At 39.6% G+C, this 23,456-nt stretch overlaps 1 protein-coding gene across 3 annotated transcripts; it reads right to left on the bottom strand.

Moving 5' to 3' along the window:
• Window positions 1–8,192: 8,192 nt before the first annotated feature.
• Window positions 8,193–21,550, bottom strand: BLOC1S5 (biogenesis of lysosomal organelles complex 1 subunit 5). 3 transcript variants are annotated; one of them, XM_010708373.4, is made up of 5 exons: window positions 21,352–21,548; window positions 20,507–20,589; window positions 18,009–18,138; window positions 14,164–14,222; window positions 8,193–10,255 (listed from the first exon to the last, which is right to left on the bottom strand). In XM_010708373.4, the coding sequence occupies exons 1-5, from the start codon at window positions 21,488–21,490 to the stop codon at window positions 10,076–10,078; spliced, it is 591 nt and encodes a 196-aa protein (XP_010706675.1). In that variant the 5' UTR covers window positions 21,491–21,548; the 3' UTR covers window positions 8,193–10,075. The 3 variants fall into 3 exon arrangements, with proteins under 3 accessions (XP_010706675.1, XP_010706676.1, XP_085076377.1); XM_010708374.4 differs by having other exon boundaries at window positions 8,193–10,249; XM_085220251.1 differs by having other exon boundaries at window positions 10,191–10,249; window positions 17,908–18,138; window positions 21,352–21,550.
• Window positions 21,551–23,456: the final 1,906 nt, after the last annotated feature.

The following is a 23,456-nucleotide window of genomic DNA, read 5'->3' as shown; positions in this document are numbered from 1 at the left end:
AGTTGGCCAACCAGATGGGCACACAATCTGCTAATTGGGGAAAGTCTGCCCTGGGATCCGGCCACGGTTGATTGCAAAACAGCCCCCAGAAAGTCAATTTTTATTTCCTTTTTTTATTATTTTAAAATACTGGCTGAACCAGTCATCTAGAAAATTAAACTAATATGCATTTGATAGGGCAAAAGAAAATTCCTTTCTGAATATATATTACCTTTCATCACGTCTCTACAGCATTTAACAGCAAGAACCACAGGGAGAGAATCTACAGGTTTGGTTTTAGACTTAGAAGCAGTATTAGAGATTATAGAGATCCTAGGAGTAAGATGTTATACTTATCATAAAACGCAGCCTATCCAGTGAGGTATTCAGGGAACAAACAAACAAACAAACCCACCAACTTGGGAGGCAGAACACAGTTACGTGTTAGAAAGAAGTATGATTTCACACCTTTCCTTTTCTGTTGAACAGTACAGAAAACAAATTTTCAGACTTCTTGACTCAATTATGTGTAGTGTAAGAGTGTAATTATTTGTAGATGAAGATTCTGTTTTCCACTAACATTAAAATATCCTGAACAGATAATAAATTCCACTGTAATAAGCTGTACAATTGCTTTAAGAAATAGATTGCTCATGATTTCAGAACTGTATATCCTACAGCATATTTATTTCCAGGTAAGTTAACACTCAAGTCAACAATCTCATTTTTTGTTGTTTATTTTAAGTTCAGTCAAAGATTTAGCAAAACATCTACACAGGTATTACTTATTGAGCTCTCTGGCTATGCTTCTTCTTCTGTCTTCTGTAATGGAAGGAGGCTCTGATTTGCAGTCTGGGTTTAACTTTGTGCATGTCTAATTGCACACGTAGAGGATTATGTAGATATAACTGCATACTTGTAATTGTGAAAGGCGGTAAGTGAAATCATGTTCCACATTGTAAATTATGACTTTTTGATTAAACATCTGTTACCAGCTTAATGGCCACCAGAGGTGTGTTAGTAATAGAAATTGTTTATTACTGCTTTCTCCTGTCAAATTTGGATTGCCAGCTCAGGAAGGAGCTACAAGGAAGTAAAAGAATAGTAGCTGAGAAGCAGACCATGCAGCCCTACAGAAGGGTGGCATCCCATCAGTCTGAGGTCATTTGACAAGAATGGGGCTGAAGCCTGTTGGGCTCCACCAATACAGCTGTGGAAGCTATTAGCCAGGCTGAGTATAGAAACCAAAGCAAAAATAGCAGTGACACCTTCATATATCCCTATTTCTGCATCCAGGGCTGGCAGGTAGGAAAGGAAAAGAGTGGACTTATTTTAGCTTTAGTTTAGTTTTTTTTTTTTTTTTTTCTTTTTTTTTTTCTGAACATGTGAAAGTCACTGTACTTCCTCAAAATGGGTAAGCCTCCTGTGGTGTTTAGGTCGTTCTATGAGCTGCACTTCACAGGTAGTTCACCCTGTCCAAATGATCCCTTGTAGATGCTGAGTCCACCTGAAGATGCCGAGTACAAAGCGGAGCAGTGCAATGTCAGGGCGTGCTGCTGGGGCTTGAACAGCTGCCCCAAGAGGGAGTGGAGTGACTTGGGCACCTTCTCTCAAAAGAGTAACAAAAGAAAAACATAGAAAAGCTATATAATACATGTATCTTCTCATTAAATCAGAATGATCACCTTTCAAATTAATTAAATATAGTTTCTATATTTCCCACTTAAGGCCGCTTTCTTCAAACTTCATCCAGAAGAAAGAATGAGAGCAGGTGCCATTAGGAGCTTCTGGATTTAATGGTATTTGGATTTGGATGCGCACAGTGTTGCACAATTTTGTAGATGTAGGACAAATATAACAGACAAAGTTTGACTGTGCTACCTTGCTAAATCATAATCATAGAACCAAAGAATGGCCTGGGTTGAAAAGAACCTGAAAGATTATCTAGTTTCAATCTCCCTGCTGTGTGCAGGGTTGCCAACCACCAGACCTAAAAGGCTTCCCTTTGGATCAAAAGGCACATTTCTTCATTTCCACCTGCTTGGTTTTTAAACACCAAAAGTGAGCTCTTCAAGAGCATCAAGAGCATCAGCTCCCCTCCCAAGAGCAGCACTACACTTTCCTGTATACCTATACAATATCTATTATGGGGTTCAAGTTTGCAATCCTACCTACGAACTACTCCTACTGAATTAGGTGATGAGTAAGCTGAGAGTTACATTTGACAAAGAATCTGCACAAGCAGTATCTGAGCGCATATTTACTTTTTTCCCTTACACTGACCAAAAAGTGCATGAAATAACTGCAGACAGTAGATGTAACCAGACATTTCAGACTGAAAACATACCAAGATAATATCAGTAATAACCACTTGCATTGAGATGCAAGATAGGTGAGGATGCTTTTTCACTGCTCAATTATTTCAGTTTATTTTCATGTTACGGTGTAGTTCACATACTATTTCCTGTTTTATTTCACAGAGGTAAATTGGCAAAAGAATAATATATGTTTACACATATACATCTTTATTACGGTTTCCTACCTCTGAATAAGTTCAGTTCAGGGTGCTTTGCAGTCAGGTTCCTGTTCCTCCTCATGCAATTGATGTAGTTGCTGCTGAAAGCTCATTAAGAAAGAAACTCTGCCTGTCGCCCGACAAAGGAGGATGTAAAAGTGCTCCATTGTTCCCGCTCTGTAGAAAAACAATATGCCACAGCCAGACCCCGCTCCCAGCCGTGCCAAGTGCGTGCTAATTTATTACCTCTGGATGTCTGATTCCAAGTGAAGGAAACTGGAATGTCATACCTTCATTCAGAACACCATCTCATGGAATTATTTTTTCCGGATTCCTGGGAAGTTAAAATATTTGAGAAGAATATCAGGAACTGTTGTTTTAGCCTGTTTGGTGAGTAGATAATTGCCTTCCAACTCCACTCTTTCAGGAAATGATGTGAGTGTCGCATTGTTCCTAGACGGGGGCAGCAATGTTTTTTAACAAGACACATACATATATATTTTTAAAAGAAACAAAACACAACAAAAACATGCAGCCTAAGCCACTGCACCGGCCCAGACTGATTGAAGCTGGAGCAGATAAGAGGTTGGCCCAGACGACTTGTCCGCATTTCACTTAACTAAGAGCATTCTTTAGCGGGGATGTAAGCAATGCTTTTTGTTGAAGGAGAAAAATGTCCAAAACAAAACCCTTTATGATGTGGGAGTAAAAAGCTCATTCTGTTAAGTGATATCAAACATGACCAGAAAAGGCCCTAGGGAGAAATTACACTTTTTTATTGGATTCTGTGGAACAAACTAGCCTGGGAACTTGAAAGCACAGGGAACGTGCACGTGGAAATCACGTCATAAATGAAGAATAATTTCTTAGCGTGTGAAAATTATTTGGAAATAGTTTTCAGCTGAAGTTTCTCTTTATGGCAGCTATTTCAAAAGGAGCATACTGAGGCAATGACCCACGGTAGCACTAATACAATAGCTGCTGGATAACCTCCTTGCACAGTTCTGTGGTCTTAGTCCAGCCCTGTGTTTACAGGGAAAAAATAATCAGCAGTGAAACTCAGAACCAGAGGCTAAGGCTGAGCATCTTACTTGATTTTTATTGAAGACAATTTCAAAATTCCAACCCAGTTTTCAAGTTCCAGTTTAACTTTTGCTAATAGTAAAATCAAGAAAGCATAAAGAGGAGACCACTATTTTGCTTTTAGGAAAGGCTGCAAAGGGCAAAAAGAGTGGCATACAGAAACTCTGTCTTGACTTTTCATGCCCTGCTTTTACCATGGCACTTCTCTGCAACTTGCTTCTTTTAAATACTAGCAAACTGGTTTTTACATTTTGTGATCCTTTGGTGATGGTGACCACCACCTCAAGCGAAGAATACCAACCACTACCAGGTGGTGTTCCAGACCCCTCCTCTTTGTGGCCCTCTGTTGGACTCCCTCTAGGCGATCCCTATCTATCTTGAATGGAGGAGCCCAGAACTGGACACAGGACTCCAGATGCAGCCACACCAGGGCAGAGTAGAGTGGGAAGATTGCCTCCCTTGACCTGCTGGCCATGCTCTTTTTGATGCACCCCAGGATACCATTGGCCTTCTAGGACACAAGGGCACACTGCTGGCTCATCATCAACCTGTTGTCCACGAGGACCCCCAGGTCATTCTCTGCAGAGCTCCTTTCCAGCAGGTCAGCCCATAACCTGTACTGATGCGTGCAGTTCTTCCTCCCAAGGTGCAAGACACTGCATTTGCTCCTGCTGAATCTCATCGCGTTCCTCTCCGCCCAACCTTCCTCTCTATCCAGGTCTCCATCATTCATTTCCTCCCTTCTTCAGCATCTGGCCAAGAAATAAAAAAAATCAATAATTAAGCAGCCCTGGCATGTAAAATTTTGTTAATGGATGTCTTAAAGGAAATTACTTTTGCTGTACCACCTGCAAGTTGCAGCTGCACAGAAAATTTGTAAACATGAAACATCCCTGTCATCCCTCACATTTACAGATATTTTTATGATGAGAAACAGCAGCCTGTTTTTGTGCCCTCTTCTTCTGGATACGTGGGTGTGAAGAAAGCCTTTCACACACAGAATGAGCCAAAGGTACTGTGCTACACTAGCTCTCTGAACAGCATTTGTTTTCTATGCAGAGAGCATCCCAAATGATACATTTGACACACACACCCCTAATGCAGTGAGCACTTCTCAACTTGCTCAGGACACAAATACTGAAGTCTTGCTATCTCTGAGTGCTCTTTGACGACAGAAAACCAATTCAGTCTTGCAATGTATTGCTGGCTCATTACTCTGAAGAATTTCTTTGACCATTTAGACTTCGATAGTTTAAAGGAAGATTCCTCGTTAGGATTCCAGGCAGTAATTAGTTGTTCAAAGACCACACTGCTAACTAAGTGTACTACTGTAATGCTTTCCTACGATTTTTAACCTTGCTTGAAGAACATTGTCTACGTTTGGAAGAATTCTTTCAAATCAGTACACTGGAGCAGTGCACAGTATTTCCTATTTATGTAATTCAGGTTAGAAGCTTTCTAGATGACATAGCAAATATTGGAACAGGTTTAGAGACATCTGGAGAGGGGATTTTCAGGAACCGGAATTTCTTTAATGAGGGCTAAAAACATCTGGAAAGGACAAACTTGGGTCCACTCACAAAGGGCTTCCTATGACCTCAAGCAGTCTGGAACTAACTTTCCAGAAGCTAAAGCTACCGAAAAATGCAGTGCACGGACTAGGACACACGTTGCAGCAAGAGGCACTTTTGTATACCGTGGTTTGGGAGAGCACTGGCTATGTGCCATCCTACAAGCTTTGCAAGGCGTGCTTGCAAATTTATTTTATAATTAACTCAAAGACAATTAACAATGCTTACCCGGGTCCTGCAGCGCAAAAACTAAAGTTTTTTCCTCTGATTACAGGGACCACATGATATAAAATGCTGGGTAAATGTATAGATTGTGCCCCTGCCAGAATGTTAGTAATGAGCAACACACAGAGTTACCAACAGTGCTTTGGTTCTCATCCAGTGCCATTACAAGAACATCCCGAGCTGGAAGAGCCCCACAAGGATCACTGAGGCTAACTCCCAGCTTCACACAGGACCGCCCAAAATTCAAACCATACGTTAAATACGACATCTGTTTAAAAATAAATACATAATAAAAGCAAAACAATGATACGCAGAGGCAGGTCTCCCTGTGTCCACCCAGTGAGTCACTGGGGAAGAGGACTGAAATACAAGGCTTTACTAAAAATTAGATTAAAAGCTTCATTTTAAAGTACGGCGTTATCCATTATTCACTGTAATTTTCTTGAAAGATCATACAGAGGAGTATGATCATTCAAAGGGGTCAGCTTTTTCTTCACTATCTATAAAATTATATTAAAAATTATATCTGAAAGTTCAGATTTAACCCTAATAAAGTGTTTCAGAAGGCACTCTGATACCTCTACAAGAATCCTAAATCAGGAAGCACAAATCTGAGCCCTGAATTTTCAAAGGCTAAGTTGCCAGGACTTCTGCAAAACTTTCTTCATTGCTACTTGGATTACCGGGCTCTTCCTGAACACAAGGGATGTCTTCCAAATCTCTGCACTCCTGGGACATTTCATTTTTCTATATTTCAAGCAGGTTTCTTATTTCCTCCTTCAGAAACTTCAAGAATGGTGGGACTCTGGCTTAAGTAGACAGACACAAACACAGTTTATGATGGCTCTTACTCCAAGTGCAGTCTAATTAACGGAATACAAGACAGAAAAAGTCTGCAGTGGCCGCTTGCTTTTCTTTCTGCTTCTTTCTACACAAAAGATTGTCCTATTTCAGACTAACAATGTAGGTAAGTGCATGCCCAGTTAATTCACACAGACTTAGTAGAGACTTAACAAAGCAAGATGACATTTTGAGCAACATAAAACACTCTATAGTGGTGATGTAGCAAATAAGCTCAGCATTATTTTGAAGAAGTGTGTTTCTACATTGCTCACAACTATACAGAAAATTGCCACCCAGAAAACTGCAAAGGTGTGCAGCTTTGTGCACTGCTCAGAATTGGAAGTTACCTACACGCACAGTATTGCATTTCTGTGGGTTGAAAGAAATCTCTTATAAAGCTCCCTTTGTGTTCATTTCCCCCAAACTGATTTAAAGCCCTCCTGACTTCTCCTTTCTCTTTTAAATGTCTGATATTTGGAATTTCTGAAGAATCTTACGAGAGAACTACTTATGAAAGCCAATTACACTACTCAAATTCAGCTGAAACAGCTGCACCTGTATCTTCCTCGAGATTATGCCACATCTTGTCCAACATAACATAAGCTGTAATAACAGCACTGAGTGTTCAGTATCTCTGTTCCTTTGAGAAGTTACTTTACTTGTACACAACTCAAGCAAGTGGCATATTTATAAGTACATGCTATGATAACTCTGTTCACAACAATTTCGTAGCAGTCCTCTTTTTAAAAGACTAAAGTAAAAAAATGATGGCATCATCTCTATCAATAAAGTTATTTTCGGAAAATCAGAGCCACTACACCAGGGAGCAGGGTTAAGAATGTAACTTTTGCAAGTTTTCATCTCTGACAGCCTAATTTAATTTCTAATATATTTTAGCTAGAACACACAGCTACTGTGGTCAACACTGTTCAAACAAGCGTATCTTACATAAATCACTTGAAGAGTGACAAATTACAAGATTTTTGAAGAGTAATGGAGCAAAATGCTCCTGATAGTGTCTTTTTTTCTTGCCTTCTTTCTCTCCTTCCTTCTTCCTTCCTTTCTCTCTCTGTTTCTTTCTTTCTTTCTTCCTTCTTTAAAAAAAAAAAATAAATAAAGCACATGGTTTCATTCACTGAATATCTCATACTTACACAATATACTGAACTGCAATGGAACACAAGTATTTACACACTCTACTTCATACAGTGACAGGCTTCAAACCTTCCTTGTCAGGCTTGCACTGACACCTGCTGGAGAATATTTGTAAATCAAAATCCAAAGCCCTCAGACACGGAAAGCTTTTCAGCTCAGGAGGAAACACTGGTTCATTATTTGGCTTATTTATAATTTAATTTGACTACTCAGAAGAGCCATGGTTTTCAAGAAAAGACTTAGAAAGCCATAAATTAAAATGTCACAAGATGTGCCAGCTGTCAGGATGGAATTCATCCTCAAGAAGTATTTCTTACCTTTGATTAGCATAGAAAGAAGCTGAATAAGAGCAGGTAAGTTAGCTTTCTCCCTCCCCTGCTAACATTAAAATATGTGACAGACTTTGAATATAGAACATTCCAAGGAGAACCATCTTTAGATTTATTTAAACACTGAGGATCCATCCCAGCTCCTACTGGAATCCCGTGCAAATTTGTAACAAGTTTGAAAAGCGTTAAAGCCACCCTCAACACTTCTAAACCTGTTCTTCAATTTAATCATGTAAATACTGCAAGTATAAGTGAAAACACTTTCTTCATGCATCAGCAATACAAAACAACTTTCAAACCATTCCTTTTTCTGTTTCTATTTCTTCCAAATGGTAGAGACTACTGAGTAAGTATTTGAATTTTACCAAGTCCCATTGTATAGCACAATTGTGTCCAGTCTCACTACGCTAGAAAATGGTCAGATATGTTCTGTTTCCAACACTAATAATTAGAAGAAGCTTTTCAAAGAATCTGTAGCATAAATCCCAGAAATTTTTGGAAATACTTCTTTATTTTCCAGTGGACATTCAACTTGCAACTTGTATCATTGCTTAAGAGCCCTCAAATTGACAAAGTACTAAAAGGTACAGCTCCAGTGCAGTTAATTAGGTATTGAAGTCGTAATAAAAACGATCAGTGCAAAAATAAAATGAATTCAGTATACAATTAAATGCATTTTGTTATAAAGATATTTGGGCTTTGAGCACAGTTAAGGAATCTGGTAAGAGAGAAGCCTTTTTGAGATTGTTCTTAGAACAAGAAAAACGATTCCGCACCCAATTCTAAAGACAGGCAGGGGATTTTTAAATAGAAGAGCTTAGTTATAACAATCATAAGCAGGTGCATAAGCTGAGAAATATCACAGAGATCACTTTCTGTTCAAAGAGGGGTTGTTCTTAAGGAAACCTCTCTGTTTTTCAGGTGGGAGATACCTGTGAGACATCTGTGTTTTTCCCATCCACAGCAGAGAATTAACAACATTCCAGCACACCCCACTGTCGACAAGTTCTCTCTTCAGTCCAGACGCACGATGATGATTGATGAATCTGTCGTGCCTACAGTAGTGGGCAGAGCTTCTTGGCAGGAATTCAGTGTTATTGAAAGAAATCTCAAATACTTATTCCATCTCCTCTGCTAACTTTAATCACGCTATCAACGTGCTGCCAGGAATGGAGCCTTGACACCGAGCCATAAAATTAGACAAGCAACCGTTGTTGGCATATTACTATTGCAATACAGGTAAAGGGTAAATTCTGTTTATTTTTACCTATTTCCATTCTATATTGGACACCAGTTAAATTACGGAAAGATATTTCCTGTATTACCGGTTAGCTTGCAGCAAATTTCATTAAAGTACTATGTCTCATTTTGCTTAGTTAATGAACTGATTATGTTAACTTCTTCAGTTACACTGCTGTTAAATGCAAGTTTTAAATAAAGCAAAGCAGTGAAGGAGCTTCATATGCTCCTTATGAATAAAGGTTAGTAAGGAGAAAGATCAGGACTACAAGCATTTTACCAATAACCTGCTCATGTTTGCTAGGCAGAAAAACACACAAAAAATCTTTTCTCAATTGCTTTATAAAGTTCTCAAAATTTTATCTTAAGTAAATGAACAGCATGTCAAATATTTAAGGTAGATACTGTATTAGCTAAAAAGCTAATACAAAGATATGTTTCTTGTGATTAGTACTGAGCTTGTTTTGGCTTTGCTTAGAACAGTAGAGTTGATAAGAGGTCTGAAATTCTTACAGGGACAGAAGATTTCTTGTTCAAGCTCATTTACCATTTCTACGTTAGCAAAAAACATTTAAATCTCAATTCTACTTCAAAATAATGACCACAGAAAACATGAGTTGGAATTGTAGCTGGATTTAGAACTGTGCTGAGATTTTTCACCACTGAAATTTCAAAGTCTATACTTTAAAACAAGTTGGTTTTCCTGAAATTTATAAAAAGAACTTACAGTTTTCCCAGTGAATTCTCAGCTAACTATGGACGGAACCTACTACACCTACTTTTTGGGAAAGGGCTGTGGCAGCACAGCAGTATAGTTAACATGACATTAGGCTCTATTTTCCCAAATGATATGATATACTATGCAAATTGAAGAGAATTCCAATTTGCAACTCCCTGAGCTGATGTAGTCACACAATGTAATTTCCAGTTCCACCTTCCAAACACTGGCATTCCACTTGCCCTTAACAAAGATAGGCACTTAAGTTGAAAGTATGCAAAACTTTTCTTCCCATACCAAACATGTGGAGGAGATTCTCCTTTTATCTTACTTGGTTCAGCTTTCTGAAAGAATCTCAACTTAATTCAGAAGCAATTGAATATTGGCACAAAACCAGCAATACAAGAACAGAAAGGTCTTAGAAAGAAACATATTTGGCCAGTTCCTTCTCCATCTCAGAATATTGCTCTCTGAGGCGCTCCGTGGCTTTTCTGTGCTCTTCATCCACCTCTTCTCTCTTGTTCTGTTGTTCTTTCAGGAACGTCTCCCGCTGAGCGACGCGCTTCTCTTCAGCAGCTATGAGCTTGTCAGCCTGAATCTGAGAGGAGAAAAACGGAAGTTTTAGCAGTCATTTCTAGATCAATACAGAGGATTTAAAGGAGGTCATGAGATCTAATCTTAAAGCATCAGAGGAACTGGGCTTTCACCACAGTGGAGGAATTAGAAAACAAACAAACAAACAAAAACCAAACCAACAAATCATACAAAGAAGTGAAACAAAAATCATAAAGCACAGTCAATGCAAAAGAATGCTAAAATGTTTATGAGACTTTTAATCACAGCAACAGTGATACCTTTCCTGAAGCCTGGTAGTTAGTTGAAAACTAACAAAATAAGTGGAAAGACACTTTAAAGTTACTAGCTGACTTCTGTCAGACTCCAGCCTTTTACTTCCTGCATTTACACCTCTGACTACTGACAAAGTTGTAAGTAGTGTAGGCAGCTGATACCGAACCAGGTTATCCCACAAAGACTTTCTTTTAAGACGAAGCATGTTTTTACCTCCTTCAGTATGAACACTCCCCACCACCCCATTCACACTACAAGAAGCTGCCTTCTGGACTCACTGAGAGGTTCACTGTTGTGAGAGTGCTTCTATCTTAGAAACCAAAAGAGAAACAATACAAAACTAGCTGCACTTCATTTCTACTAAGTGATCTTAACAAACGACAAGTCCTTATCTAGTATGGTGAGTATAGGGAGGTCTCTGCTGCATATGGTATAGACTAAAAATGCACTAGAAGTTTTACCTAGCTGATTCTAGGAAAATAAAAACATCAGGCCCACTATGTTTCATATTGGCAAGTGGTAACAAAATAAAATTTCAGAAACTTACATACAGTCATTATTTAGGTACATGTACATCAGAGACTAACAGATCCACATCGGTATTCGAGATGTGAGTTTTTGTCAAATATGTGTCAATAAAAGAATGATTCTACGTTTCATGACAAATTTATGGTGGTTAATGAAAGCATATATGAATTATGTCAGCCAATCCTTCAACATACCGCTCCACTTTTCTTGATATTTACTAGTTTCCTCTCAAATGTCTCATTTGTCTCTGCTGAGTATTTCACGCAATCAATTTGTAGCTTACATACTGATAGATTGGCAAAACACTTGTTTTCTAGAAAACAATACAGACAGAATTTGATAATGTGCCTGGCAAATGAATTTCCAAGGTGATTTCATAAGGGAGAAGAAAATACCATTTTTATTTAAGTTAACAGAACTTCAGGTTCTTTTTCCATCAACTTGATACCTAGGGAGCTTTCCGTCTTTGTATTACATTTCTCACACCTCAAATTCTGATTACTCAAAACTGAAGAAATAATCTAAGTTTAAACATTAACATAAATAGATGCTATCTCCTTAAGCTGCAGAATCCCCAGATGTGATGCATTAACTCAATGCGCATTCAAACTCATGCTAAGTAGAAAAGAACAAGAAAATTACAGTGAGCATCACATGAGGGGTACAAGCCTTGAAATACATACCATTCTTTTGCTAAAGATGGATTGAAAAAGTAAACAAAATTAAGGCCCTAGTATCTCCTGCATTTGCTAATGTCTGACAACAGTAAGAAGAACGATGGGTCTCTGGAGATTTGTATCATCTCAGAGATACTGACTCATTAATTTCCAAGAATTCTTTCTTGAGTTAGAAATGAAATTTCATCGTGACTGAAATAACTGTTAACAATTCACACTCCTGCTTCTGCATGTTGTCACCAATTCTGCACTCAGCAAATTTTTAATAGAATTCTGAGCAGCCTCCAACTTACTGGCCTTACTGCCATAGCTTTAAGAGGAAAGAAAAATTCACTCCTAATACAATAAATACATTCCAGTGAGTTATGATTCTTTCAAAACTGCATACATGAGGTAAAGATGCCAGTCACACAAAGAGTAGTCTGTGTTTTGAGATGTTGGAATTCTGTGATTTTCCTTTCAGTATCATTTTACTTACAGAATCTAATTCACATAACCCAGCTCACAAGACAGGCTTGATATTACAGAGCTGCAGAATGTTTCAGCTTTAATTTCTATGGTTTCCTTAACTAGGAGGAAGTTTTCCACACAGAGGGTGATGAAGCACTGGAACAGGTGGCCCAAGGAAGTTGTGGATGCCCCATCCCTGCAGGCATTCAAGGCCAGGCTGGATGTGGCTCTGGGCAGCCTGGTCTGGTGGTTGCGACCCTGCACACAGCAGGGGGGTTGGAACTAGATGGTCTTTGAGATCCTTTTCAACCCAGGCCATTCTGTGATGTGATTCTGTGATGTGATTCTAAAAAAGTGCTGGGCAGCTTCTAGCACATGCTTGCATCCTTCCAAGTAAGATTATTGAAATAAATAAAAGAATACAATACCCTAAAAAATGTTTACAACATTTCTTGAATTCTTCCCTGGTTTCCCTTAGAAGCCTCATACAGCTTGAACTACTCACTAAATAGTACTGATATGAGCAGGAAGACCAAACAAGACAGAGGATTCCATGAATGCTCCTCTGAGCGACACTCCTGTAATCACAGATTATTTCACACCTTAAGTGAGAACATGGTAGGGAAAATCATCAGCATCCTTCTGTCACTTGACTGATACTACTAACAGAAAAGAGTTGTATAAAAAGATAACAAATAAAGGCAATCTTGAAATTCATTCCATTCTAAACTGTTTTTTTTTTTTTTTTTTCCAAACCAAATTATTTCAGAAAGAAAAGTAAGGAGAAAATATTTATCCTTGAATGGTTGAATTGCAGTGACAACTTATCAATAATTCAAAAAGATTCCTACCTGTTACTACCCACATTTGGAAAGTTTCAAAGCCAAAAAGTCTTTCTATACAAGCTGAAAGAAATATTACATATCCTGAATAGCTATTAGCATTGCTCCAGCACATATAAATTTTTTGAATGGAAAAAGAGCCAATATTCTCAAAAAGAATAGTTTCCATTCTCACTAAATGAGTTCATTTTATAAGTCATAAAACTTCTTTGCAAACGCTTACTTCAAACAAGCAGTAGCAGAACTACAAGATGAATTTCCTACTTCAGCCTTCTACCAATATCTACAGTAGTGCTGGACACAGGCAAACTTTGTCAGGGTTGAGCAGCGCACTATTCACACAGTACTGGTATTCAACTGCAACTGGACTGGCCCATCTTCATTGATTACAAAAAGGAAAGAAAAACACAGCTATCGGCTTACATAAATCAATGCACAGCCTATTTTGTGTGATGGCCACAGAAATGTCTTCAGTTTTCCTAAACTACTACCTGATTCTAAATAAAACCGCCAGGAAAAAGATAACATTGAAATACAATCATGAAGGACTAATGGGAAAACATGAAACTAATTTCTTGTATAATTTTCCAAATTTTAGATTCGGAGCACATGTATTTCAAATGAGCAAAGTGTAGCCAGCTGAAAAGATTCCAATGATTCGCATGTTCCTATAATATAGCCCTTCATTAAACAACCCATCCACAAGTGAAAAAAAAAATCTACGCTTCCTTTTCAACAAGCAATACATATAATATACTCAATGTTCTCAGCTAACTAGGAAAGATTTACATTTCCATTCTGCTAGATTAGTAGGTGTTTTTTGTTCCACAGAAAATAACTTTTCTTATTTAAGCTTTTCCTCTATGTGACAAATATTATAGTCTGAGCAAGGAGGAGAAATAAAGCAAAGGAAATAAATGAAAAAAAAAAAAGTTTCCACACATTAGGAGATTGCGACCCATTCAGATTAGCCCTAAAACATATACACTGCTTTATGAATTCTATAATTGCAAAAATCACTTCAAAACTTTTACTGTAAGTATACAGGATATAGAATAGTTTTTAAGATTTGCTATAGTGAAGGCAGGTGGACTTGCTGTAGAAGCATGCGAGACTTTTCCTTAAATCACATGACAGAAATCTATCCATCCATCCTTTACCTTCCTCTGTTCATGCTCCTTCTCTTGTACTTTGTGGATCATATCATTGGCAGCTTGCACTGAAATAACAAATTGCAGTAATCAGTCTGCTGTTTTAAATCACGGAGAACCTTGCCCAAGAGACTTAAGAGACACAAGGCTGCTGTATGTCAAATATTGTATCCCACTGTGTCATTTACCTCTGAGAAGACAAAAAACCCCCGATTGATTTAATCCATACCTACATAAACTGTTCTGTACTGCCAACTGCATGTAGGCATATCACAAATATCAACCCTTGCGTGTTCTAGAAGCTGAAAATAGAAAGGCAGCCAAGTCTTCATGTGCCCATATTCCTTAATGTTGCAGACAAGCTGGTGCTTGTTACTCAGCACATCACAAGAAAAAACTTATAAGTCAGTATACAGAAACAGATGACCAAGCACTGTGTTTAAGTTCTTCATTTTTTTTCCCCCCTCACCAAATGTAAGAATTAACTTAGTAAAAACAATCTGCACAGAGAACATCTTTATGCTGGACCCAGCCTCTTCTACTGAGACTGCGTCTAGGAAAGCAGTGGAAATAAGGACTGTATTTCTATGTAGATTTCTCCCTCACTAAAATGATAAAATAATTAATGCCAAATTAAATTAACTAATTCCTCAAAAGCAGTCATCTTCCTCACTAACACAGCCTAGTATTGAAAAATATGTTACTCATTTATCATCAACTTAAAGACATATTAGCTGCTGACTTCTCACTCTAGGAGGAAAGCTCCTGCCCTCCTAGGACTTGCAGTTACAGAACAGATTCACTGCCCTTGTGAACTGACATTAACTGGAGAGCCACAAAATGGAGCGTTGCTCGTGGAAATGGCTGAGACACTGAGGCCCACTGCAATAAAGCAGCAAGTGAGAGTGGTGAGAGACTCCCTGCTGCCCATCCAATCTGTCCTGACATCTGTTTACTGCTTGCTGGGGGCTTACACTTGGGATGCTGTGAAGAGGTTAGCAAGGTTCATCTTCTGCCAGGATGATGTAGATGCCAATGACACTGCAGAAGTGACTTCAGAAGTACCAAGCATGATAACAGGACTCTGGAAACAATGGTACAGGAGTTTTGGTAGCATTCTCCTAAACTTTCTGGTGGCAGAGATTCAATAGACCCTGTGGGCTTACAGCTGGAATCACTCCAAAGTGATTCCACTAAAGAAGGGAGCTCCTTAAAGAAAAAGCTCTCAAGACTGTTCCAGGGGATATCAACAAGCTGAAATGCCACTACACCTGCAAGTAGTGTGAGGAACAAAGAGGAGCAGCCTGAAGTCTGTGTGCAGGGCTACCACTTCACTGGGATCACAGAGGCACGTGACTCACACAAAGGACGGAGGAAGAAGAGGAGTGGAAGGGAAGCTGCCCATTAAGAGAACGAGCAGCTGGTACACATGGAACTCTGTCCCATATTAGGGCAGGAGTAAGCCCAGAGTTTCATTTTCAAGGATTGTCTACTTCAGGTTCAGGAAAGGTCCAACCCAATGAATAGGAAATCAAGCAAAGGTGGCAGGACACTTGCGCAGATGAACAAGGAGCTCCTTACCTGAATTCAGATATAAGAAGGATGTGATAGGAGGTGGAAGCAGGGGCATGTGGCCAAAGAAGAGTATGTGGTTGCTGCTTGATCTTCTAGGGACATGGCTAGGAAAGCCAAGACTGACCTGGAGTCAAATCTGCTGAGGGATATGAAGGCAAAAAAAAAAGCATACTCAAAGGAAAAACAGAAAAGTGAAGGCTAGGGAAAATGCAAGCCCTCTGCTGAATAAAGGAAAGGCCAAGGTACTCAGTGCTTCCTTTGCTTTAGTTTTCACTGGTAAGACTAAGGCCTTTAAGCATCCCACGTGCCCTAAAACCAAAGGGAAAGTCTGAAGCAACGAAGACTTATCCTCATTGGAGGAGAACCAGGTTAAACAAATTGGAACTAAGTCCAATAGGACATGGCAGGTTGTTGTGTAAAGGAGTGCTGAGAGCTGGCTGATGACACCGTGAGGCCACTATCTTTGAAAGGTCACTTCAACTGGGAGAGATTCCTGAGGACTAGAAGAGAGATATGGAGAACTACTGGCCAGGCAGCCTCACCTCAGTGAAGATGATGGAGAAAATCCTCCTGAAAGCATTTCCAAATAACAGAAAGGACAAAAAGGTAACAGCAATAGTCAGCATGGATTTACGAAAGAGAAATCACACTTAACCAACCAAACCAACTTTTATAACGCAACAACTGGCTTGTTGGGTGAGGGTTGAGACAGAGTTGTTTATCTCAATGTCAACAATGCCTTTGACAGTATCTCCTACAATATCCTCATCAACAAGTTCAGAAAGTATGGGTTAAGTAAGCAGACAGTGAGGTGGCTCAAATACTGGCTGAATGGGCAAGGCTAGAGGCTGTGATCAGCAGCACAAAATTGAATTGGAGGCAAGTCTCTAGTGGAATACCCCTGGGATCAACACTGTGGCCAGTAGTGCTTAACAATATCCATCAGCAAGCCAGATGATGGAGCAGAGTGCAGACTCAGCAGGTTTGTGTATGATACAGAACTGGGAGGAATAGCTGACAGCCAATATGGTTGTGCTTCCATTCAGAGGGACCTCGATGGGCTGGAAAATTTGACTGAGGGGGAATCTCAAAGTTCAAAAAGGTGAAAATGACAAGTCCTTCATCCGGGATAGAATAACACGAGGTATGTCTGTCTCTCACTGGTAACACAATGCTTGTGGTATTCTCCACTTCAGAGCTCCCCAATGTAAGAAAGATACAGACTTACTGGAGCAAGCCCAGCGAGGGGCTAGAGCATTCCTCATGAGGACAGGCTGGGAAAGCTGGGACTGTTCAGTTTCAAGAAGAGAAGGCTCAGAGAGGATCTCAGCAACATGAATAAATATATGATGGAAGGAATGAAGGTGAGAGAGCAATATTCTTTTCTATAAAAACATATGAGACTCCCCGTTTTTCGCAAGAGGATGTTTAAAATTGGAACAGCTTAACAGCTTGCCCAGAGAGGCTGCTGAGTCTCCAAGTGTAGATATATGCAAAACTCAACTGGACACAGCCCTGGGCAACCTACAGTAGCTGACCCTGCTTGAGCAGACACAACATGCCACACAAAATGCAAAAGTCACAATGACATGTTTCAACTGCATAAATTTGTCACTTAAAGCTTCAAAGCCATATTCCCTTAGAATGTCTTTGAGAAACTATCTTGGTGAACGAGCAACAAAACAGATGCTGAAAAATTACTACAATAAATTTTAAACTTTCTTTTAAAAATTTAAGTATATTATTACAATGTATGGTTATAACTGAAAGTAGGGTTAGCATATAAGAATTACTACTACTACTCTATTTGAGACTAAAGATAAGAGCAAAAACATATTTCACATCTACCCATCAGCAAGTTTTGTTTTAAATTAAGTGAGAGGGGTGGTCAGTATTCTGTTTTCCCATAGAAAAATTAAGAAACTTGAAGGTCACACCACAGTGTGCTTGCAACAAATCAGAAAACTGAAATTCTGTCTATGGATTTAGCCAACAGGAGCAAACACTGCCTTGCTTTAACATTTGACCAGAAATAGCTTCTAACAAGTCAGCCAAAAGCTTTAATATAATCTTAGTTGGCTGGACCAATATATTTTTTTGTTTCATTTTTTTCCTGTCATTGCCCTTTTAAAATTTCAGAAAAATGAGAACAAAGCACATAAGTGTAAAAAGATTTACCTGAGGGTGATAATTTGCCCCCAAATTATATCTTGAATCCAAACTATTTATACCATCCCTCAAAATGATGCAACAAAGCCCATAAGAAGTAACTTGCTTACATCTCTGGAATACTTCATTGAGACTGTCATGCATTGACTGCTCGCACTTAGGAAGAATGTTTTCATTTGTTTCAAAGATGGTTTTCTTTAGGTTTTCAAGTACTCGTAGTTCTCGGAGGCCACGTTTCTCCTGCCAGAAGAATTAAAAGAGACTGAGTGGCTAAGGAGAAATTTCCACTTCCCATAATCAAACACTTTCTCAGCTTTATTTATTATTTTTAAATTATATTTTTAAATATTTATTTACTTTTAAATTAATAGCTTTATCTCAAAAGATCATACCATTGCATATTAAAGCGTTATTCTGCTTGTTCAGTGCAATTGATAAAATTAGTTTTATGTATGTAAGTGATGCTCTGTTCTTCACACTACATGAAATACAGGAATACTCTGACTGGTACTGCTAGTCCTTATGGGAAAAGTTGGTATTTACAAATAAAAAGCATTGCGTGGAAAAATTCACTGTTTTGCTTTGATAATTTATGGCATATTAAAACCAACACAGCTAAGAGCTTGAAAACAGTGAATATCCGTAACTCACTTGTTACAGAAAAATAACACAGCAGTGATTTTGCTTTCTTGATACCTGATGCTCTAAATTCAGTATGTGATAATGTCAACATAATTGCTTTTACAGAAACAAACCAGCAGAGACTAAAAGATAACACAACACAGTAGCTCATGATTAGCTGGAAGAACAAGCTCTTACTTTACCATTTACACTTTGAAAATCTCATTTATTGAAGCCAGAGCACGACTTCCACTTTGAATTTCACCAGTACTTTCCACGAGGCAAAGGAAAAGATTCTGGATCTGTTGGAACTTGCCCTCACCCAACCTTTTCCCCTCCTCAGAGCTGTTAGGTGAGTTGCACAGAAGCATGCCAGCACTCAAAGCTGCTGATCGTAACGGGGCTCTTAACAATCAAAAAAAAATACTGCAGCACACGAGGTGAAGAACTGGATCACTGTGCTGATTTTAAAACTTCGGAAACAGAAATACAGACAAACAAAGTAGCTCAGTTAATCAGATCCCAGGTTTCTTTAATGCAAATCTCCACGCTTTACATACTGGATGCTAATCATTGTAATGAAAAGCATGTGTTCAATTAGAATAAAAAAAATCTGACATCTCATAGTTATTAACAAGGGTAATTTTTAGAAGAAATTCTAAGCTGAAAAAATGTAAATAATCCTCTGCTTTGCTATTTTGCCCCAAAAGTATACATCAGAAATTAAATGTCAAGCGAAGATTGAAAAATATATAACATCTGTGTAAGAAATAGATGTAGTAAGATAAATGAATGAATTGCAATATAATTGCAATTCTGTAACTGGGTTTAAAAATTTCCTTCCTATGAGAAGCCACATAAAACTATTTACAGTATCTATAATCTGTTTACAAAAGTCAAAGAAAAAATCGTTTTGTGACTTTCAAATCTACACAATAAAGATCTGAAGAAAGTTTACTTGTTTTACTAAACCAGTACAGATAGAAATAAGATCTGGCTGAAATAACAGCAACAATCTAGAAGAAAAAAAGAAAAATTTGTGTCTTTTTTTTTCTTTATAAATCAGTCCTGCAGACAAGAATCCTGAAGTATAGCTCTATTTTCTGGACTACTGATAAGATTTTAAATCTCACATTCTTTATGACTACTCTTACTCTTTGTAAGAGTAATTCGCTCTTACAAACAGCCTTTTGTGACACAAGAATCTGCTTTCCTAAGGTTTTGCTGCCACCTTGTGGAAGCTGTATTACACATCCAAAACAAAGATGTACATAAAAACAACTTTTAGACCTAGAATATTTCAGCTTTATTTGCAGACAATCAGATAGCATTCATTCATTTTTTAATGATCTTCTCAACTGGTGTGAGGTGGTGTTACTCTTCTCTTCCAGGAATACTATTTTGTTCCATGGCACAAAAATGAAAACAAAATTCATTTCCAACTGATCTAGCTGACTCCATCGGAAGCACAAAACCTGCTTTTTCATCAGATGTAAGCCTATACCTGCCAGCAACAACTGCATTTTAGGTTCAAACATTAGAAACTGCTCTAAAGTATTAGGACTACATCATTCTCCTACACCTATATTCATAGAATCATTTGAGTTGGAAGGGATCTTTAACGGTCACCTCGTCCGACTCCCCTGTGATGAACAGGAACACCTACAGCTACAACAGGTTGCTCAGAGCCCTGTCCAGCCTGATCTTGAGCATCTCCAGGGACAGGGCTTCCACCACCTCTCCGGGCAACCTGCTAGTCTTCAGGAAGAAATAATATTAAGTCTCCTTCAAAACTTTTTAAGCGGCAACCCAAATGACTGTCTTGTCTACAGAGGATGCAAACATATACTCCAGGTGCTCTAATTATTTTGGGTAATAAATGCACATTAAATCTTTCTGAAGCATGTGCATGACAACTTCTAAAAAGATGTTACAACTGTGTGAGGCCTCAGACTCCTTAAAGGTAGGTACCATGAATAACACTTACTTCAAATTCTTTAACAAAGTAACGTATTTCTCCTTGAATTACAGGTCTGTGATCCAGGAGTCTTGAATAGATTTCCCCAACATCTGGAAGATTAATGAAAGTCAGTTTTGCTCTCACACTCCAAATTTGGCTATGCAACACGAGGCAGTACACCACACTTAACTGCAAGAGACACTCCTGTTTATCAAACACACACAAAATCAAAAGAACAGCAGACAGATACTCGTTGGCCATTGTACTTGTGCAGCAAACCTTAGACTCCAATAAAACACAGTGAATCATTATTCCAGGTGCCAGACACCCTGCTGCGAAGATGCTTCTTGGCCCCTGTGTTTCAGTCCTCCTCCTCAGCACACAGCTTCCATACCTGGCTGCTAACAGCCACAAACACTTGATGCAGAGGAAAGCTGATGTCTGTGGTTCAGCAGAGATTCACAGCTTAAGGCTGGGAGTCTTCTACAGCAAGAGGCAAATGGAAAGCTCGCTGCAAAACAGAACTGCGATTTCTTCCTCCTGATTTCTTCAGGGCTGAGGATTTGAAACTCAATTCGTGTTTACAATACATACGAGTATGGAAAATAGGCTTGATTCTCCAATGAAACAAAGCCCCGCTTCACTGAAAGGCACCTCGGTGAGACGGCCAACGACGGCTGTTTGATGAACACTCCCACCCCACTGCACCCACACCGTTTGCTCTAGAAGTCCCACCTCCGAACAACGATTATTTCAAGTACGGGGCATTCCGACCGATAAAGCAAAACCACTTCAAACGCTTCCAAGCACCATCCTGACACCACTCCTCCCGCCCCACTGCCAACGCCCATACATCCCCGCTGTTCGCCTACCCTTGATGATGGGCTGAAGCAAGGTGCCCGCCGCCGGCACCTCCCGCTTCCTGTCGCCACTCAGCGACAGAGACAGGGGTAAGGGCAGCTGCAGGGCAGACCCGCTCCGGCCGGGGGACGCGGGGCTTGCCCCGCTCATGGCGCCCGGCCCGCCCCGGCGCGCCGCGTGACGCCATCACCGTGTGACGCCATCGCCGTGCGACGGCGGCCGTTGCTATGGCAACCCGGTGCGGCCTGCTCCAGGCACGGTCCTCAGGGACTGGGAGAAGCCCACGTGCGTTTATTTTAGCCGGCAGAATATTTTCAGTACACTTCCCCTCCCTCCTTTACGACGATGATTTTTATTATTTTCTTCCCTTGTGCTGTCTAATCTCAATAAATTTTAAAATAACGCGATCCTTGTTTCTTACATACCCCCTTCTATCTGCAGCACTTACACCACTGCAGAGATAATCCTATCCTGCACAGCTTTTATAGGGTAGCAGCAATAGTCTGAGGTGGGGAACAGGATTTTTCCCGTGTTAAGCTATTTCAAGAGACAAGAAAAAAACAAAAACAACAACAACAACAACAACAACAAAAAAAACCACTAACACTCATTACTAAATTGAATCCCATCATCAGAGTTCAACTGCATGCTGAAAAAATGCGTATTTTTAGATTTGGCTTTATATGTAATCTTCTAAACCCATCCTTGATCATGAGTGAATCCGTTTTTTTAATCATTCTCCTCAAACATCAGTCACAACCTGGGTAAAATCTGTTCAAATAATAACACTGTTGTTACATGGAGAAGTGTTGAATACTTCAGCTAAATTTACCACCACGTTTAACATGAATATATAAAATAGTTTTTCCTGCATTCACTGTTTCACAGTGTGTAAGTATTACACATTAATTAGTCGATGACTAACAGGGATAAGTATCACTGCAAAATTCCTACCATTCTTGTTTCCCCTCCCCCAATGTAACCATCAGTTGCTAACCTATAGACTAGTATTTGTATTTTTTTCTGCTTGGATCCAAAGCACTTCAGTACTTGACAGTCACCAACAAATGATATTAGTGCTTGTATGGGAATCTGCTGAATCACGGCCTGAACCTCTGCACCTCTATCCAGTACTGAAAGCAAACCAGGCATATACCATCAAGGCACTCACTAAACTGATGTCTGCTTACGGCACACCTCAAGTCATCAAGAACGACCAAGGGACTCATTTTACTGGTGCAACGATACAGCGCTGGGCAGAAGAAAATAACATCAAATGGTGAGTCCACCTGCCATATAATCCAATGGGAGCAGGCCTTATTGAACATTATAATGGTATTATGGCTGCCCTGAAGACAGACTCCCAGTCCCTGCAGGGGTGGACAAAAAGACTGAAACCTTGTGGGACCTGAATGAAAGACCCTGAAACGGCAGACCCAGTGCCCTGAGAATGTTGCAGACATTTCCGATCCAAATTACAGGCACTGATAATCAGGTAAGACCCGAGATTGTTAATGAAAATAATCTTCCACTCCCTGCCCCTGAGAATTTAGATCCAGGTACCCATAAAATAAAATGGCCTTGGAAGGTGCAAGTAGGACTGAAGTGCTGTGGCCTACTTGCACCTTGGGGGAGATTGTTGGAGATGGGAGACTCAATAGTTCCTTCAGTAATAGGTACGTGGCCTACTGATATTGTGGTCAACACTCCGATCTTCATTGCTAAAGGGACTCCCATCATGTCCCTATGGCAGATCAGGACACTCCCTTTGGTGCCTGGTATAGTTATGCAGCCGCAGACATCTGGCCAGAAGGTGTGGTACAGGCAGCCGGGACATGCCCCAGTACAAGCTGAAGCGTTGACCCAGGATAGAAATACGGCCTGTATCTTGCCCTGGAGAGCAGACCTTCCCCTCTTGGTACCTCTGAAACATCTGTATTACTCCCTGTGAGTTTTTGAGCCTTCAGGATCACCAGAAGGAACGAAATGCCATCAAAGCGTTCCAGTGTTACTGTCAGATCATGGGCAACACCTGGTGATGGTCTATGTGGGACTGATGGAACATAGGACGGATCTGCACCTCATGATCACATGCCTCCAGTAACATCATCGACCA

Source organism: Meleagris gallopavo, chromosome 3 (assembly GCF_905368555.1).
Source record: "Meleagris gallopavo chromosome 3, MGAL_WU_HG_1.1, whole genome shotgun sequence".
Taxonomy (NCBI): Eukaryota; Metazoa; Chordata; class Aves; order Galliformes; family Phasianidae; genus Meleagris; species Meleagris gallopavo.
The sequence above is the reverse complement of the archived record's forward strand: the minus strand, read 5'-3'. Positions and strand labels throughout refer to the sequence as shown.